We start from the raw sequence: 20408 nt of genomic DNA on the forward strand, positions 1-20408 counted from the left end.
GAGGAGGCGCTGCCGGGAGCGCAGGCCCCGGAGGGGAAGGTTGCGCATGCGCATGGCATAGTGATGACGGTGGCGGTTGGTGGTGGCTGTTAGTGCGGAGTTTCCGTCGTCAGGGAAGCGGTCGGTGGCAGCGGCAGCGGTAGGTGAAGGGCAGGCGGGAGCGACTGACTCCCTTGAGAAGCGGTGGAATCTGCCAGTTCGGAGAAGCCCCCGGCATTTCCTAGGTGCGCGTTGGGGCTTGCTTCCCTTCGCCCAGGCCGCGTTCTGCAAGGCCGCTGCCGGTGGTTGTCCCCAGCTGCTGGAGGTGTTGGCGAGGGACAGAAGTGTCCGTATTGCTTCTAGGGGTGAGGGGAAAAGGGGAAGGCCTTTAATTTTCCCAGCTCAGTGTCCTGCCTGAGCTAGGTCTGGTACCACGGCCTGTCCCGGCGCGGCCACTCCAGGCCCCCGCCGCTTTGCGTGGTCGCCGGGCAGCTCAGGTCCTGGGGAAGTGACTTGTCGTGAACGATCGCTGAGTTCAACCAAGATGTTGTTTCCTTTGCTTTCAGATTTACTCTTGTTTACCTGTGAAGCCCAAAGCAAGAGCTGTGCTTGTCACCTCTTCCTTTCAGCGTTTGTGAGAAAACTGAGAAGATGGTGAATGTTCTGAAAGGTGTGCTGGTTGAATGGTTAGTAACAGCACTTACTGTCTCTTGTTGTGTCAAAGTCTGCCTATTTCTTTAGAGCTGGAAATGCTCTATGTAACTTAAGAGTCTAGGCCTACAAAAAGGAGTTATGGTGAGAGGGGTGATGCTGAGTAAGCACATATGAGAAAAGTGAGGCCTTTGGGGGAAAGGAGAGGCAGTTGTAGGTAATGCTAATTCTAAACTCCTTTCTTCTTTTCAAGATACTGGTTTCCATTTATGTTTAACCATTAGATGTACCCTCTTGTTCATTATACTGCTTACAAATAATGTGTGTGGGTTTGTGTTGCTGTTAATGAGCAATGTGTTTCTTTACTGGCTCTAGAAGGAGAAGGGATAATTTTTTATCCTTTTCTGTCTTTTTTTCATCAACTCCAGTCCAAATCCCAGCAAGGCTGATATGGGGCCCTGTTTGTAGATGATACTCAAAGAGGAACACTCTTTTAGTTTGTGAAAGTAAGCTTTCCATGCATATGCAGTAAACATTACTAACAATTGGATAACTAGTTACCTTCAAAGTAGAAAGAAACAGGATTTGTAGAATCGTTGCATAGCATTATGTAACATTTCTGCTGTACACTTGTAATTGCAAGTAGAAGAACCTTGAACCTCTTGTGATCTGCCTGCATAAAACTGTGATCTTGCAATATCTGTATTCTGAGCTGACTGGACATTAGCCACCTGAAGTCTGGATGTCTGATGGCTGTGTGTGAGCAGTTCAGAACTCTGCTATAATAAAAAGCTTGTCTACTCAAGTTTGGCTTCATGCTGGTACATTAATAAACCTCTGAGGTGCAAAAAAATTGCCTGCCTGCCACTGATCGTGTAAAGATGCTCAGAGCTCAGAAGTTCTAAAATCTCAAGATGTTAGCAAAATGTTTTGTTTTATACTTTATGTGTTTATTTTACACATACTTAAAGATCTGAGTTTTTTTATTCAGCTCCATGGCCATGTACCACTTAGTGTGGAACTTAAATCATTCTGTCTGATAACAAATCTATAGCATTTGTTATGCCATCAGATGTTTTCAACAGCTCCCTGGGAAACTGACTTTTGAGGTGGTTTTCCTAGCTCTTGGTTTGGTTTTGTTTTCTCCCCACTTTTGCATACGGGTGGCCTATGATTTGGCACAAAATTTCATCCGGAGAGAAGATGCAGAATTACAATAAATCTGTTCCCTTCTTTACACTTCAGACACAAGTTTTTTACAACCCAGTTTTCTGAGGGTGTTTAAGATATCAAATGGACAGGCAGTGCAAAAAAAACCAAACCAGCCTACTTCTGAATGTGTAAATAATGAAAATAAAATAGTGAAATGTTGTGCAGGTATTTTTACATGTTGGTGCTTTTCTGAAGGCACCATATCAAGGATTGTAATCTTCAAGTACTGTAATGAGATCAGTGTTTCTGCTATGACATACAGTGATTACAGTGACAGTGACGTAGGTATGGATTACAGCTCTGTATGCTGATTGTGTGAAAAAACAGTCTCTGGATGCCACCTAGCTAGGACAAAAGCTAGTACTACTGATGTGAGTCACTGAGGTACAGCAGAATGAAACAAGCAAAAAATTAAACCTCCTTACACCCATCCAAAGGGGCATGTAGCAGAATGCTGAGAATCACGTACTTCTGGTATCTGATTTTTCTCAGTTCTTTAGTTTATCTTCTTAAATACCAGACTACATAAATATCTGTTCTAAAGAAGATATAGCTTGCTAACTTTCCCATTCACCTTTCCTTGAAATTACCTTGTACTTTGAAAACTCACCTTACTCTAGTCATGCTTCTACAGGTTTGAGGCTAATGTTAAAGGTTGTTTTTTTGAGTTACACCATATATACTTTTAAGTAAGGGAGAATTATTCCTTATATTGTGCTTAAAAGGAGGGATTTTAAGAGGATTTCTTTAAAGTTTTTTATGTTATTAAAAATGCTTTTTAAGAATTACTGTGTTGCCAAAACAACTATGTTCATAGTTTTGAAGTGTCCAGAGCTACCTGATTCCAATTTCTTGTATTTCTTGCACATATTCTTCACTAGTTGTTGCATTCAAATACTAAGTTTTACCAAAGAACATGCTTTTCCTGGTTTGTAAAAGAGAATATCAGAATGGTATTGCCAGAACACGTCAAAATTTCAGTGGATCAAGAAACCACTTTAACTAGCTGCTTAGTATAATTGAGCTGTTTCAGTTACCTGCAATATCCGTACTTCCAAAATGTTTTCTTCTAAACTTGTAAATTTAACTTAGAAGGTAACATCACAAAAAAGACTGTTTGGTCACTATGTGATAAATGTACAATTCATACATACATTACTATTTTTTCCCTATGCTGTACCACTTTGAGTGGGATCAGTGTTCACCTGGGTTTTGTTTGTTCTTAAACAAAAATATGCTTTAAGAAAACATGGTTCTATGGTTCTATTACTGAAGATAAAAATACAAGTTCAAACTTGCCTTATTTAAGTGTTGGTTTGGTTTGTTGTTGGTTGATTGGTTTTGTAGTTTTTTTGTTGTTTTTTTTTTTTTAAGCTACTTAAACATCAGCATAGGGATGCTGTCTGCTAATCAAGCAGCATGTTCTTATTTATCTGTTTAAAGTAACCCAAGCATTTACTATTGTGAAATAAACAACTTTTTCAAAGGCTTCATAAACTTTAAGTTGTAAGCAGCTCTTGAAGTTAATATTGATTTCCCATCAAACTTTGTCAGTGTTTTCAAATGGTGTTTATTTTCTGTTGGTTTTGAGCTCTATCTTACTACAGTGAGGTGGGATCTGACTTGTGTTTGTCTCTACAGTGACCCAGCAATGAAGCAGTTTCTGCTCTACTTGGATGAGTCAAATGCATTGGGGAAGAAGTTCATCATACAAGACCTGGATGAAACTCACGTCTTTGTATTAGCTGAGTTGGTTAACTTCCTCCAGGAGAGAGTGGGCGAGTTAATGGACCAGAACTCTTTTCCTATTACTCAGAAGTAGAAAGTCTAGGGAAAAGAGATTACTGCAGGTTTTGGAATAGTGAATTTCAATAGCTTGGATTGTTACTGTTTTAATAAATACACTGTAGTTACTAAGTTCCACATGGGAGTGGGTACTCTAGAAAATGGATTGTTTTCATAGACATACTCTTCAATTGTATTTATAAGTTTGAAAAAAATCATGCTATCTTTATTAAAATCCTTAAAATCATAAACTTGAGAACTTGACTAGAGAATTTTTGATGCATGCTCCCTGTGTTTTTCCATTTTTTTATCTTGCAAGGTGGTATGACCCAAAAGTTAGTGTTTCTGTACTGGAATGCTATAAGAACACCCCTGACATGTTACGTTCCTGTGGAATTGATACAATTTGATTATAGTGTGACTGAAATAATTTAAAGGGTGTTTGTTAAAGTATACTCTATGCGTGATGGAACATCTCCCATAACATGGAGGCATGGTCAGAATAGTGCTTTAGCTTAGTAGGGTTTATACACCAAATTTAAAGTTGGTGAAAGCTGTTTGTTTGCTTTGTTGGTTTTTTTGTTTTGTGTTCTCCCCTCCTTCCCAACATTTTATAAATGCCCCATGCTACTTGCCTATTTCTGAGGCTACGCTGTTCTCTTCTGGGTTTGGAGAGTGGTGGTGGGACTCTAGGAGTTTAGAGGGGAGGGGGACATATGAGGAGGTAGAGACAAAAAAAAACATTAACCCAGAATATTGCATTTTAATTTTAAAACAATTATTTGCATATCAACAATAGCAAATTAAAGGGGTAAAATAAATGGGAGAATGGGAGACCAATCCTTTAGATACAATTACTTCTATTTTTACACTGAAGCTGATACTTAGTCACAATAGCCATATGTGATCAGGAAGGGGAAATAAAGACTTGCTTGGTCTACCTGTGAAGAAAGCTGGTTTTGATTTTTTTTTATTATTTTATTTTATTTTTTCTGGTGGTGTCGGGTTTTTGTTGTATGTGGGTTTTTTAATTCAGCTTAGTTCTGCATTCCCTATTGCACTTTACTGTGAAGAGAAAGCCATATATTTTCATAGGTTTTTTGGTTGGTTTGGTTTTTTTTTTTCTTTTGTTTTACACTGTGTTTGTACCTTACTATCCCAGACCCTGGCTTTTTTAGTAAGTTGGCTAGTGTATGATGATAGAACCTGTGAAGATTTCTGTCTACAAATATGGCAGATGCAGATTACAGAAACAAGCAGAATAACACATACTACCTTTTCTCAGCCTACTTCCTACTCAAAATAGTCAAATTTATTTGATCTTTAATCACTTACATACGCAAGACTTCTAGGGTATTACTTCACATGGAAGCTTGGTTTTCAGAGCTGCTCATGTACATCAGATAGATGCTATGTTCCTATTTTCTGGGGAAAAACAAGTGTAAATGGAAAGACTTTTATAAGGAACAGGGTTTCCTACTGACTCTCTAGACCATTTCTTTTTTTTCCCTTGCCCAGTGGATATCAGATTAGTTTGTGACTTTGGTTTGTTGGTTGTTCTTCTTGTTTGGGTTTTTTGTTTTCCCCAGTAATAGGAAAGTTTCAAGGAGAAAGTTTCATTAGATGTTCTTAATCAGAAAGCTATCCAAAGTTCTGCTGAATTGCATATATTCAAGCTCATGGGGATGAGCAAATAGCCCTGTAGAATTTAGCTTCTGGTACCCTTCCTCTTTGACTGTATAGAACAATTGAGTTTGGTCCAAGTTGTTTCATGTCTTCCTTTTACAAGTGGAAGCTTCCTTAGTCACATAGATCAAGAATCAGCTATGCATCTTCATTTGATACAAAAAGTTGAAATCTTTAGTAATGGTGTCTTGTTTCTTATCTTTTTCTTGGCATTGGTCTAACATGGACCTCTTAACTGTTATGGAAGATTATTGGATGATTATTTAATTGAGGCATAATCAGTAGTCTTTACATGGCATGATAGCTTCATGCAATTTATTATTTAGAATCCTTTCTTTGGGATCTTATTTTATTTCCCATCCAGATTTTGATGAAAGGTAATTGATCCTTCCCTGTCTTTTCAAATGGCAGCATCTGAAAAGTCATGTTAGAATTATGCCTGGGCAACTTACCTCTATTTAGTATGTCTAGTGCTACACTTCTATTGTGATTTTCCTTTTAAATCCCTGATAGATTTCTTGCAGTTCTTGTCTTTTTCTCATAGTTAATTGTGCTTAATTAGACTTCCATCCCTCCTGCAACCTAAGGAGGCCTGACTGATTCTAAGCTGGAAGGATAAACAAAAGATAAAAGAAGCAAATTGGTATCACCTTATGGGGTCTAAGGAGCTGAGTTCTTTGTAGCTTGTGTTTTGGTTTTGGGGTTTTTGTTTTTGGTGGGTTTTTTTGAAAGTATGTAATCCTGGACCTTGCATGCTTTATGCTTTTTAAATTACATACATATGTGTGTGTGTGTATATATACATATATATATGTATTTCCCAGATGGGAGAAAAGCAGATACTAGCTTTAAAAATATCAAGACACTCTGAGATAGTTAACATTTACACTTACAGATTTTAAATGTTTTCTCTGGCTTTCATTTAGGTGTGAAATATTATTGATAAGCAGAGCTTAGAATGAAACATTGTGTTATGAGTATCTTTATTAAAGGCTGGAAGCATTTGAGAATAAAAGATTAAGGAAATCTATTTAAATATATACATGTATCACTAATGAAGTTGATATGGTGAGGACATCAGCTTTCACTGTATTTGGACTATTATATGTTAATGTAACATTTCTATCCATAGCTAATAAGTTCAGTTTTTTGCTGTTATCTGGCACAGGGACTGTATACTCTGCTCAGGTCCTGCCTGAGCAGCAAAAAGAGAGCTTGAATGGCAGACTCCTCATGGCATCTTGTTGAAGCAGCAGATTTTTATCTTGATGGGCTTTCACTGCTATGAGTTGAGCTGGTGCTTCGCTTTTTGCTTTCAGTCCAAATTCAGAGTATCTTAACTACAGGAGGAAGAGCATGGTAGGATAATTACCTAAAGGACACTTATTTTAACTTAATTTCTTATTTGGTATTCAACTTACATTTAAAAAGGCTTTCAAGTTCACTTGTTTGTGTTTTGTGATATAAACAGTTGCTCTTGGGTAGTTACTGTAACTTTGAACAGGCTCCAAAATGCCACTTTAATTAACACAAATACAGAAGCTAAAGAGTAATATCTGACAGAAGGATGAGAGATCTAAAGCAGGTAAGAATTTGAACACTGCAATCAAGGTTAAATGGAAAGAGAGGGGTGGAAACTGAAAACGCAGCTTCCTATTAAAATAATCAATAGTAAATAATTTTAATTGAAAATTTAGCTATTTTGTGGGGTTTTGGATTTGGGTTTGGTTTTGCTTGTTTTGTTTTTTGTTTGTTTGTTCAAGCCTCAGATTATTTTTTAAGTTTGCTTATTAATGGTTTTCAAAGAAAGCTGTTTAATATGACCATAGTGTACCACAAAAGCAAATAAGCCTAAATGCTGTCACATATTTAGATACTTTTAGAAATTGTATGATAAGCTAATTCAGAGAGTAGTTTTAATGTGGGAGTTGGCAGCATGATGATTACCCTGAGTTAGTCAGTACAGAGAGGGATTATAATTACTTAGTCAGTTACAAATGCAAGTCCCCTTCTTTCTGGTACAGCAGTTAGCCCAGGAATAATTGTCCAGTGCAGTAAAGGAGGAAATAACCAGCAATTAACAGAGAGAATGGATGTGGCCTTAAGAAAGAAAACTATTGAAAGAAAATAGAGAATGCTTCAGGGAATTGCACCATTTTACCTGAGAGAACCCAGATGGAGTGGACTTGACTTTGTAGCTAACCTACTCATGTTTCATAAAAAGGCAGGCACCTAAATCCATTTGGAATGTAGAATGATAGAATAAGTTTATTTGTTTAGAAATTTAATGTGCTTATAATGGTAGTTTGGCTTTTGTTCTATAGCACAGTGCTGAGAGCTATAGGACTAGTGTGAGGTGCTATACAAAAGCTTCTCCAAGTGCTGTACATGAAATCCTATTTCACAGTCTTTCCATGATTGCAGAGTGTATTCAAAAGCATATCTTCCATTCTTTCTATTTCTTTTGTCTATATTTTTTTTAACATGGCATAACAACAGGTTTGCCTATTTATTCTTACTCAAGTTACCTCTTCAGGGCCATCTCAAGTATTCAATAACAAACTAAAGAACATGTATTTTATACATTAACAGGATTTTTTACTGTGAATTTAAGATAATGGTATTTCATTGTGTTGTTAGAATTACTTATTTTAACCTTTTAACACCATAAAAGTGTCCAATTTTAGTCAGCCCCTAGGCTGAGCTTGCAAAAGTAGGGCTGTAAAAACCATATATAAAAAATGTTATATATATACTTTTTGTATTTTATATATTATTTATATATATTGTGTATATATCTCTTTCTATAAAATCAAGTCTTTAATCATATAAACCAACACAGGTTGAGGGGTATATTTTGTCTCCCAACCAGGCAGTAGGCCACTGAAGAAACAGTAAGATTTCATAATAAATCTTTTTTAGTTCCCAGTTCCACAGCAGATTCTGATCCTTTTGCCAAATTGACTTGTTGATTATCCCACAAGTGATCCCATTAAAGCTGATGGTAGTTACTGTGAAATGAGTTATTACTCAGTCTTCCAGAATTGGGTGTCAATGTTTGTTTTGTAATTCAGGCTTTGGCAAGTCTTACATGTACTTCACAGACTTAAGGGTTCAATAAGTTGGTGAAGTTCATGATGGAAGAATAAATTCTTCCTAAACTAGGTCATTATCTTTGGTCTTGTGATTTAACAACTAATAAGACATCTTAAAAATAGAGTATTTTTTTTTCTTCCCTTTTTTAATGAAGAATTGTGGAATACAAGTAGTATTTTACCCATGTTTATTTCCTATAAAAAGATTCTCAGGATGGAAAGACTGAATAATTTGGAGGCAGACCAGTAAGGGGAGCTCTTAGCAATATTTTAAACTGCTTTTTAAAAAACTGCTGCAGCATAGGCAGTGATGGGTCAGAGACTTACCTTGCTTTGGGGAATTAGTATCTTGCTCTCTGGATACACTTCTTGCTGGAGATGAACATTCCACTTCAAAGGATCCTTTGAGAAAGGTATTTGCAGAAGGAGATTTTAGAATGTAGTATCTTTAGCTCTGAAATGTCTTAGATGTTTATTTTCCAATGCTTTCTATCTGTGCTTTAAAATGATGTGTCTGAATCGTGGTCTTCCCTTCAGACATTACTGGTAGGTCTGTGTATTTCCACACCACTAGCCTGCTTTAGGAGTTCATCTGTATTAAGTTACATCTTTTTCTTTTTTTTTCTTTTTTTTTTTTTTTTTTGCGAGTGTAAACCACAGGAGGACATTATTGATACATTCAGAAATAACTTTTATGAAGTGGGTTTTTTTTTTTCCTCTTTGTTTCCTCCTCATAAAAACCGCATGTGATGTTCCTCAGAGCACATGCACCATACTGTATGGGAGACACATACAACTACTCAGTCTTACTGTATCTCAGTCTGCACTGCAGATTTCTGCATTCCTATTGTGTTGCTAGTAGTACATAGAAATGAGGTATAGAAAAGGTTTTCCCTCATTACTCTCAAAAGTTAATAGTTTTTATTGTCTTACACCTATATAAAGGTAAAATTCAGTATGTTCCCTAACCAACCAAACAAAAACTTCACAACACCTACCAGTTAAGTTTTAATATGAGGGAAGAAAAAAAACCCTGATGTAATACCTTGGATATAACTGATTGTATTTTTGTATAGACAAAAAGTAATTTTCTCCCCTCCATGTAGCAGTAATAAGCAGATAAGCCGCAGAATAGAAATGGACTATAAAATGCTGTCCAGTGAATAAATTTAAAAAGTGAAAACTTTAGAGTAGAATTGTTAGCTTTTAACTTTCTGTGCTTGAGCAATTCTACATGTTGGTAACAACAATAAGGTTCCTGGAAGAAATCTCATTTTCAAATTAATACTTTTGCCAAAAGAAAAGCAGACTCATAATACCCATGCAGGAACATTGTGCTCAAACACACTGAAGAAAACCCACCCAACACCAAAACTGACAGGTAATTGATTAGCCATAAACTAGCCTCAGGAAAGAAATAGCATGCAAAATTTCTGAATTATTGTAGATTGAAGGAATTGGCTGTCTGGGCTGTACAATTACTCACTTTTCTAATACATGAAAGATGGACCCAGTTGTAAATTACAGGACGTGGAGACCGATGGGTATGCTTGTAGCTCTGAAGAGACTGCTTGCAGATAAGAAACTTTTGCACATTTCTACAATGTTGGCATAGCTGATACACTGTCAGTAGTGAGAGCTAAATATACTAAGCACACCTCTCTAATCTGTCAGCGTTTTGTGTGTTCTGATATTTCAAAGCTAGACAGGTGAGATAGGATGAGAGAGATATGAGGTAGGAAAGAAGGGGGAGAGTATTTTATGCTTCTGACTACCATTTCGTGTTAATTCTGAAATTGAACAAGATCACAAGGAGCATAAGGACAAAAGTGAGATAAATTGCACTCAATTCTATATCCAAATATGTACTTGCAATTAACTAGAGCTTAATTGGTTTATAGAAGGTCCTCTATTTATCATCAGAGCTAACATATCATGAGGTATGGGAGAGCAAGTTTTCTTAATGTTATGTCTGTTTATTCTGCCTTGCTTTTGTCCTGCGTGGGACTGCTTTTTCCATGTGGAATGATAGTGTAGTTTTGCTTCTTTTTCATCGCTGGCTTCTCCTACACTGACAACTTTATTGGGTATATAATGTGTTTACGTGTGTGTGGTATGTATATCATAAGATATATAGGTATTGCAGGAGCTAGAGATTCAGCAGTGATGAGTAACCCTGGAATAATGATAGTCTTCTGTGTCATCAACCAGCTTGAAACTAAGATATGGAAGAAAAGAGTATCTCTTCAGCTGTAATATGGAGTGTGCTCCCTGCATTTGACTTTGCTTTTGGTCTAAACTGAGACTAATTATATATTTTAATTTTGGGAAGGTTATAAAGTCGGTATAAAATTGAAGAAAAAAGAGGCTTGGCTTCTTAAGGAATATTTGAAATTGATGCTGTCAAGCACAGCCGTGGTGAGGTCAGTGTGATAAAGAACTGTGACAGCTTTTTGCTGCTGGACAGGTTGCCATTTGGGCAAAAGCAGCTGCAAACAGCCTTTGAAAGGAGCAGGAGAGGAGGGATGAGGAGTGGGCAAAGCTAAACACCTGAAATGAGCTGTGAGGAGGACGAGGCAACCTGAGGTCTTGGAACTAGTATATCTTTCCCCTTTTGGGTTTGAGTAGCTTTATCTGTCTGTCTACCTACCTATTTACTTATTCATTTTAAGCCATTTCTGCCTGTTCAGCCTGCTGTGTGACAGCAGGAGCCAGAAGGAGCTGTGGGGTGTGGGAAGGAGGGATTCTGTGGCTGTATATATTTCACAAGGTGGTTCCTAAAGTTGTTTGCTACAAGTATGAAAAGAAACTAGACCAAGCTGAAACCGCCTTTTCAATGCACAGTTATTCTTCTAGCTCCTTTTTATTTTGTTCAAGTTGCTAACTACAAGAAGCAATCCGCTATGCCTCTGAATTTGAAACAGGGAAGGAGGCTTTCAGGTAGTGCAATTTTTTGTTATCATTATAGTTGCATAAAGATCATAACCAAAACAAATCATAGAAACAAGGAAAGCAGATTGTTATAAATGGCCTAAGTTTAAGACTAGTGGTCAGGCATTGGCAACACTTCATCCTTGCTCAAGCCTGAGATAAATCACTTGTACCAATATTTTATTTTCTACTAGTCAGGAGGCTTCCCTTGAGAATCAGAAGTTGGATGTGCTGGAAACTTGCCACTCTTGGGTCAAGGGAATATCAAAGTCTGGAATTTTCAGTCTTAAAAACTGCTACACTCAAAACACGACTGGTACTTTTCTCCTTTATCGTAGCACCCAGTATGTAATGATGACAGTTGTATACATTTGTAATGTCTGTGATGATGTGCAGTATTGCAGTAATGAACAATGAAAAGGGTGATGTATAGATTTATTTTCTTCTCTTTTAAAAGTATGAAAATAAAAATATGAGAAATGTGAGAACTTCTGTGTGTGCTATTAAGTACTGAATGAAATTTATTCCAAGTATGATTTCTGGTGCCAAGTGATTGATCTTTTTTAATGATGCAGGCATTTAAACATATGTAAATTGTGTAACAAGTGTTGAGAACATAGACAAAATGCCAAGCCATTAGTTCAAATTTCCTCCAGATGTTGGTAAGAAAGTCATTAAAAAGTAATATACAAAGCAAATATTAGCAAAGCAGTTAAGGGTTTGTTCAAGCAAACGTGAACTTATTACCAAATGCAGCAAACTTACTATTCAGAGTTGTTCTGGTTTCCAAGACCTGATCATACGTGATACTGAGCACTACATTTAACAGTACTATTTTTACTTCTGTGTTACTGCTAGAGCTGTGAAAGTAATTCTCTCTGAGCAGGGTAGATTTTAGCAACATTGTTGTGGTGAGACTCTCACCACTTAAATAATAGTTCACCTTTAAGATAATAAGAAAAAAGGGAAGAAATACTTAGTAAAGGTGAAAAAAAAAGTCAATGTATAATTTCCATGTTTGACACATCAGTTATCTTACAAATGTTGAATTTCTATTCAACTTAGTGTATCTTGTCCAATTTTCCTGTTTACCCAATTGCTTCTGTTCTTATCTGCAAGATATTTTTCAAATCCTTCTGTGGCATTTACACCAGATGGATAACTTTGAGCTTGCCCTTACTGTTCTCCTTGCATACAAGTACAGGATCTTTTTGTATATGCTAGGTTTGGCAGACTTTATAAAAAAAAAACCACAAAACCAACCCAAAACTGCTGTTGCTTTTAATGTGTCAGTTTTCAGTATCCACGGATGATATCTGTAATGTTCAGGTTACATTAAGCTCCTTGGAGGGAGGAGGGTGGGTGGAATGTATGTAGAAGGTTGGAGCTGCTTACACAACAGAAAACGAGACAGGAGGAAGCTGGAGTGAACAGCCAGTCGAATGGAGGGTTTGGTTAATTTCTTCAGCTACTGAGGAAACACTTGGTCTTTTGGGGAATCCACCCAGGCAAGCTGACTTGTTTCTCTTTTTCTGATGCATTCTTCTGTGGTGGAGGAAAACTGCAAGGTTAGGTACATCAAAGGGAAAATGCCTTTTGGAATCAGTTAAAGTGTATAGCGCTAAAAAAATATGTTAAGTTTGTGTATGAAAAAATGTAGATAAAGTAGATTTGCATGTGAAAAAAGTGAGCAAGTTTGCACGCAAAACTCTCCAGTGCATTAAAAGTGGGACAGTCATTCATGCTGGAAGTCCAAATAGGCGTAAAACAGGAAGATGGAACAATGGAGACATCTATAAGAACACACAAGACAGTTAAGTATCTATTCTAGTTTAGGTCCTGTGAGGCAGCATTCCACAAGGTGAAGTGTTTATTGCCTTTTCTTTCAACACATAAAGACAACTTACAATTTTTTCTTTTATTTTAGGGTATTTTGGTATTTCTCAGCTTCCCTTTCTTTGCTGAAGGATTGAAAAAACTGGAGTGAAATAATGACATACCTAATCTGAGTTTTAGGCTTCTTGATTGTGTAGCAAATGTAGTTGAGTTGGGAGCTCTTTAAAGTCTTTACTTGATTATTTTTGTTAATAATTAATTTTAACAGCTTGTAATGGAAATAAACTGAAATAAAGGGCTATATTTCAGTGCCTTTCTGCTGATGCATAGTACCACTAATGGACTCTGGGTTCGAAAGAATCTGTATTTGCTCAAATACAGCAGAATTCCCTATGGCTAGGAGGGGCAGTGATATTTCAAGAAAGCCATCCAGTACTGCCAAGCAGAGACATGTCAGGCTGGACAGCTGAAATTAAAGAATTTTGTCTTCTTGAAATCTGTAAATATTAATGAGCTTTCCATGTTGTTTGGGCTATGTTTCAGGTAAAATCTTACCCTGAGCTCAGACATCCTTCCATATTCATTCTACTAAATGTTGGGAAGTCCAACATATGAGCTGTACAGCAGCAATACTGATGCAGTCTTCTGAAAAGTCAGTGGCCAGCAACAAAAAATGGTAGTCATGGTGGAGGCAGCTCTTGTAAATGATCAAAGCAATGAGAGGTGTGAGCAGGACTTCCCTTTACATTGCTGTTCTAGACTGAAAGCTAATCAAACAATTTTTTCTATTGGCAGCTTAAATAGAATTTAGATTATTCTTCAGAAAGGTTAAACTTTCAGTGCAAAGACCTCAGTCCTGCCAATACTTAGGCATATTACCGCACTGAACTCAAAGATATTGATAAGTTTTTAACAGTGAAGCTTGAGTGTGGCTCTAACTGCATGCCAATGTTGAACTCATTTTGCTTATCTGCTAATGATTACACTTGAAAGAGGCAAGAATTTTTTTTTTTTTTTTTTTTTTTGGAGAAATAGTCCCTTTTTCACTTAAGTAACTCAAGAATTGTTTTGGGTTTTTTTCCTGTCTTAGCTACCTTGCCTTATTACATCTGTATATTGAAATGAAACTGTCTTTAGGATGAGATTAATTACGAAGAGCTACATCCCCCAAAATATTTAAACAAACAAAAGCTCCAAGATAAACTAAGGGATCTGAAAGGATCTTAAGAATAATGGTTACATTTGATTTTTCAGGTGCATTTTCCCCTTCTCATGGAGCATATGGAACACTCATAGGAAGTGACTGTATTATTAAAAAACCCAAATACTTTTGACTTTACATATAAAGACTATATGGAGAACTGCCAACTCATCAGTTCTGGGAATATAAAGCCTGCAGAAATCACAGTTTTGATCTTTACAATGCTAATGTTTCTTGTATTTGGAAAGCAACCAGGTTCTGTGTTTTGTTTTCCGTCCCGACATACCTAAGTTGTATAATTGAGCATGAAGAGAGTGAGCTTGCAAATAAGGAAGAAATCACAAAAAGTGAAATGACATGTAAGAAAAATGTGTGTCTGAGGTGAAAACGTTTAATGAAGATAAAAACATTGAGATGTTCTGGTTGGGCAGACTAAGGAAGGTAAGCTGAAGAAACTGTTTTCATGGGTTTTCTTTTTGAAATAGATAAAATGCATTCAAATTCATGTAGTTGCTCATAGATGAGTGGGATTTATCATCTGCCTTCATGAATGGTCACAGCTTGTTATTTTAAAGGTGTCTGCCCCCCCCCCTTGTTTGTTTTTTTTTAAAAGAGGTATATTAACAAAATCTTCCTGAAAAAGAGGGGACAGTCTTTGGTTCCTTAAGGAATGAATTTGGTTCCTTAAGGAATGGAATTAACCATTTATAGAAATGGACAGATACTGGAGTACAGCTGGGTAAGATGTAAAAGCATAGGCCTGGTCATGATTGAAATGAGCAGAGCTGATTTCCTTCTAAAAATGCACCTGTCTTATTGCCTTTGACCTTAAATTCACAATATTCCAATAGTAAACATGAATTTACAGAATTTTCTGTACAGTTTCTTGACAGAACTTTTATTATCCCGTCAAGCTGTCAAGGTAGCTAAACTTTCCTTTACATCAGTAATACCAAGATGTTAAAAAGTAAAGGGGGGGGGGTGTTAGGCTTCATAATAAAATTAACAATGTTGCATGGTATGATAACACAATTTTAGGTTAATGTCTATTCATTTGTACTGCTGAAGTTGCATTGAATGTTGCAGTTGGACTAATGAAATGTTCATGCTGTTAGCTCCATAACATAACGAACTGGTGCTTTAGGTCAAGTTGATTACACTGGAGGAAGGGATGGAGTAGACTAGTGAAGGAAGACATTGTCTCCCCACTTTGAGTTTTCTGTGGTTTGTATGTATCTTTAAATATACTTTGGAATGTGATTTCAGTGGCTTTTAAAATGTTTGATTATCCTAGAGATGTATCTTTTAAGTCACAGAAAAAGTATAAATAATAGTAATACAATACTGATGCAGAACAGTAATGGTATATTTCTAAGTGTGGTCTGCCTTTGCATTTACAGAGCACCAGTGTCCTGTAGGCAAGTTGAAAGAGCATGTGCTGTTCCTGTAAATAATAGAGGTTTTGACTTATGTTTTCACTTTAAAAAATGAGGCCTTGTCTTAACTGCAAGAATACTCCTGGGTTCCAGTCACTCTGATCATGGGCTTGATCTGAGACTGTTGTTGCTTCCTTTCTGCACATGGGTGTAGTCTGTCCCTGATTTGGAATCAGGTCTTGCTGATTCACAGATACAAATAAAAAAATTGCTCTTCTGTTGCAAGGTTTAACATAGCTATAGGCTGTGTTTTATGTATAGCCTATTAACATAGGCTATGTTTAACATAGCCTGAAGTATCTGGTTCTAGTTCCTGGGATTTTCTGTGAATTCTATGTGAATTTGAGGGTTTTTTTATTATTTTTAAATTATGTGTGATGTTGATAGCTGAAGCAATGATAAGAGTCCATCTTCCTGTGTATTTTCTTTTAGTCCTCAACATGTCATAGGGTGCAGAACAGGTAGGACTCCTGCATGGTATCACTCAAGAGTCAGGATCACAATTTGTAGAAGCTGGTGAACAACTACCAGACAGTTTTCTCTTGGGATTAGGAAGGCAGCTACAGGCAACTTCTAACACAGCTGAGAGGAGGGACTAGGAGTCAACACCGTTACACTCTAAGCTAAGATGCTGGGGTGGAGACGACAGGATTACAAAGGGGGTTAAAGCTGCAGCTGTGTTTCAGAAATTTACTCTGATGTTTTTCTGTTTTCCTACCGGAACTTCTTATGGCCTATAAATTGGGAATTGATCCAAGGCACACATGGCTTAAGTTAAACACAAGAATTGAGTGATACAGTCGTTTTAGCTGGTTTAGCTCCTCAAAATTTTCAACTGAAGAAGTGATCCCCATGTAAGAAACGTAAGCCTGCTGGTAAGGGTGGTGGCTGTCTTTTGCAGATATTCAGGAGCCCTGGTCTTCAGAGCTCACCAGTTGATAACTGTTGTAATGCACCCAGAAATGGAGCCCTAACTCACTGATGACTTCTTACTGCACTTCAGCAATAGGACTGTTATTCTACCTTTAAGAGGTAGAGGTTTTAGCCTATGTAATGCAGCTGAAAATCCTCAATGAGAAAAGCAACTTTTCCCTAAATGAGAATTATATTAACAGTTGAAATCTATACCTAGATCTAACACACTGTCTCAGGCTTCAGTCTTCCAGATTTTCACAGATGTAGCTGATCCTCTGGCACAAAGTTTGGCCCATTCTTGCTATAGGTTGCAAGATAAAACCCTTAAAAAAGATCTTTGAGGAACAGTGTGAAAAATATTTACCTTTTTAGTTTCTGAAATGGTCAGTAAATTTGGATTACTAAAACCAGCATGGGATTGGGCCTTTTCACTTCCGGCTCCCCATATACTGTGCTCTAGGTGGCTTTTTTAGAGGTGGTAGTTCCAGTTTGTTTCTGGTTCCCTCAAACTGCTAAGTGCTTCACACTTTCTGTGTTTAGGCATTTCGTTGCTCCTTTCTGAATGAATGTGCAGTGAATGCAATACGGAAATACCAGAATACAGCTTCGGAGTTTGTTTACCATGCAAATCCCTTTTAGCTGGGGCTTCCCTAGGTCTTGTTCTGTTGGTATCCTGAACTGCCAAGTTCGAGGATAGAGGCATTCTCTCCCATAAAACACCCCCTTCACGTGTTATTTATAAGCATTATTTTCTGGGAGCAAAGGTTATGCTTCACATGGTCAACACGATTTTCACTAGCTGTAGCTTTCCATGGAAGTAGAAATGCGGGAATACCATGGTTTTGTTGGGAGGGGTGTGTGGTGGGACTTGGTGCACCAACTCTTCCTTCCTTCCTTCCATGTTAGCTTTGAAGGTAGGAAGGACAACCCAGCTCTAAGCACTTCGGTATCAAGTAACGCTCACTACCATGTACAGCCGTGGCTGTCTGTAACGCACCCCGCGATTTCCTCCTCAGAGGAAGGTAAGGGAGCTGAGGGGGGACAGGGACAGGGTGGCGGCAGCCTTGGTCCCCCCGGCTCTTTCCCCTTGCCAAGCGAGCCGTTATCTCGTCGCGTTACAGTGTCATGGCGCTGGCCGGACCCCACGAACGGGCCCTGGCCTTGCAGGGGGCGCCGGGGCTCCGCGCACGGAGGGTCTGGAGCTCATCATGCACCACCCTGCCCTCCGGTTCCCGGTGGCACCCGGCCCTGCGGGAGAGAAAGGGGGGGCGGAGCCGGGCCGGGGAAGTGTGGTGGTCACGTGGCGGGGGTCACGTGGCGGGGGAGTCGGGCCCAGCCGCCGCTGCCGCCGTCGCCGCCGCTGCTCCGGTAGCGGTGAGAAACGGGGCCGGGACAGCGGGAGGCTCGCGGGAGCGGGGAGGGAGCAAGCGAGCAGGGAGCGAGCGAGCGAGCCCGCGGTTTGTGTGTGTTTGTGTCTGTGTGTTTGTGTGGGGGGGGTGCGAGTGGGGTGCGAGTGGTCGCCGCCCGCTCCGCAGCCGTGCCGAGGTGAGTGCGGGCAGCGGTGGAAGGGCCGCAGGGTGGGAGCGCCGCCGGGGGCGGGATGGTCCGGGACTAGTTTGGCTTTTGTTCCTTTGGGCACCTGCTAGGCCGCTGTGCGGAAGGTTCGGGGCTCCCGGGGCGCCGCCGCTACGTGCGCGTCCGGTGTGTGCTGCGTCCTCGGTGTGGCAGTTACCCCTAACGGACACCGGCCAGGGATGAACCCCGGCACCGTTTCTGCTCCCACCCCATCGCTCGCCTGCTTCCCTTGTACCTGCGGCTCCGGGAGCCGGGCGGCGGTGTGTATGTATGTATGTATGTATGGCCTTGGGTCCGGCATCACCTGTGACTCCCCGGCACTGCCTGTAGCGCTGCGATTTTTTTAGTGTTATTTTCTTCCCCCTTCCCCCCCCCCCCCTTTTTTTTTTATTACATCCCCTCACGGCCCCGCCTTTGTCGGGGAGGGGGGATACGGGGCAGACGGTCAGGAAATGTGCCCGCCGATATGGTAAAATTTGCCCAGCGAGTGCAACTACTTCGCATTCTTTTGTGTTGTGTGTTCACGTCATGCATTCAGTAAATGCCTGCGTGCGAGCATGTTCGAGCACCTTGGCTTCCTAAAGGTTTCCCCAAAAACGTGTAGGAATCGGTTACCAATATAGTACTTAAATTTGACTGAAGCGTTAAAGCATGCAATTAAAACAGCTGTATGGGGTCAGATCAGAGATCCGTCGAGTCTGGATTCCTGTTTCTGCAAGCAGTACATAGCCGATGCTTAGGAAACACCATAACAACAGGGTGAGCATGCTGTGAAGGTTTGGGAAAGCAGCCAGGCCTCCAGCAATTTGAGGTTAGGGGACTTCCTGAGTCAAATGTGGTGGTTTAGTATTTAAGAGCCCTTTTTCTTCCATGCCTTAGATATATATGTTAAAAAAAAAAAAAAAAGAACAAGACCAAGGCATCTTAAAGGAAACATTTTTTTTCTTTGCCTCCTTAATAAAATGTAATTGTTGTCATAGGTAATTTCATTCTGCCAGGATGAAAGTTGCCTTTCCAAGAATTACTGGTTCATGACTAACATACTGTGTTTTAAATAGGTAAAGGGTATTTGCAGTGGATACTTTCTACACAGGCTGGAGCTGTAAACAGTAAAATTGTTCTTTAAGGTCTGTTTTTATTAATCATTTGTGAAATTTAAGTCTAAAATAACTGTCTAATAAAATGCAATCTAGTAAGTACTTGGTTAAAAGAGTAAATGTTTTACAGTAATATAATACTGACAGTTTGAGGGTGATTATATGAATATGAACCACTAACATTTAGCTATTTCTATTTAAGCTTAAAGAGTTAACTTGTATAAAAGGGTGAGGTTTGTTAATAGAACAGATTTCTCATTACATCAAGTTTCTGGTAAAATTATTTCAGTAATACCATCATAGATTTTTTTTTTTCCATAATGGCAAAATCATGGTGTTCCCTAGGGATGATAACTATCACTTGATCCTGCAATCCTAATTCAAGAAACAGCTTAATGCCAAGAGCTCCTAACCTGATTGCTCTTATAAGTAACATTTGCATGAGTGGGCCTCATTTTTCACAGGCAATGTGAATGTCAAGTGCAGTAGAGCTATTTCAAAACCAGCATATCCCCACACACTTCCAATGGAGTTTTATAAGAAGGTCATTATCAGTTTCTTGGGGGCTGAAAGGAGGTAGTGGGTTGGTGTGTGTGTATATAGATAGATATTTATAAGATCAAAAATAGCTTAGAAAGCTGACAACTATAACTTGTGAATGACTGTCATGGAAAGATGCTGGGGTATTTTTTTTTGTACATCACATCACCGCTTCTAACAATGGACTGTGGAATTTGGTCTCACCTGATCAACAGATGTTTATTCTAAAACCCTCAACATACCTCATTATTCTATAAAAGCCCTGCACAAGTTGAGCTATACTGAGCTCATGATGGACAGTTCAGATTACTCAATCCATTTTCTTCAGTAAGGGATGAATACATTTCCATGGTTCTGTTGTAAACTTACACCAAGAAAGCTGTTGTAGTGCAACTTCCCTTAGCTCACTGAATCATTTTTATCATTAAAAAAATGATTGGTTCAGCTGAACTTTCAAATAAAAATAGTT

The 20408-nt window shown here is 38.8% G+C and overlaps 2 protein-coding genes across 2 annotated transcripts in view; both read left to right on the top strand.

Annotated features, from left to right (window-relative positions):
• Positions 1-16: 16 nt before the first annotated feature.
• GTF2H5 (general transcription factor IIH subunit 5) lies at positions 17-3878 on the top strand. The gene is made up of 3 exons (XM_061378248.1): positions 17-39; positions 546-665; positions 3484-3878. The coding sequence occupies exons 2-3, from the start codon at positions 631-633 to the stop codon at positions 3662-3664; spliced, it is 216 nt and encodes a 71-aa protein (XP_061234232.1). The 5' UTR covers positions 17-39; positions 546-630; the 3' UTR covers positions 3665-3878.
• A 13550-nt stretch (positions 3879-17428) lies between these two features.
• The window catches only part of TULP4 (TUB like protein 4), a 161162-nt gene continuing 158182 nt past the window's right edge, over positions 17429-20408 (top strand). The window contains exon 1 of the mRNA XM_061378227.1: positions 17429-17749. The gene's annotated coding sequence lies outside the window, so the exon portion shown is untranslated. The remainder of the gene's footprint in view (positions 17750-20408) is intronic.

The sequence above is a fragment of the Neopsephotus bourkii genome, unplaced genomic scaffold (genome assembly GCF_033783945.1).
Source record: "Neopsephotus bourkii isolate Nb327-2 ecotype Australia unplaced genomic scaffold, CSIRO-AGI_Nbou_v1 NB_1765, whole genome shotgun sequence".
Lineage (NCBI taxonomy): Eukaryota > Metazoa > Chordata > Aves > Psittaciformes > Psittacidae > Neopsephotus > Neopsephotus bourkii.

Bases quoted from the DNA above. Each gene is read 5' to 3' on its own strand.
- GTF2H5 (XM_061378248.1), top strand. From the start codon at position 631: ATGGTGAATGTTCTGAAAGGTGTGCTGGTTGAATG. The intron at 666-3,483 runs GTTAGTAACAGC...TTGTCTCTACAG, and splicing joins AAAGGTGTGCTGGTTGAATG to TGACCCAGCAATGAAGCAGT.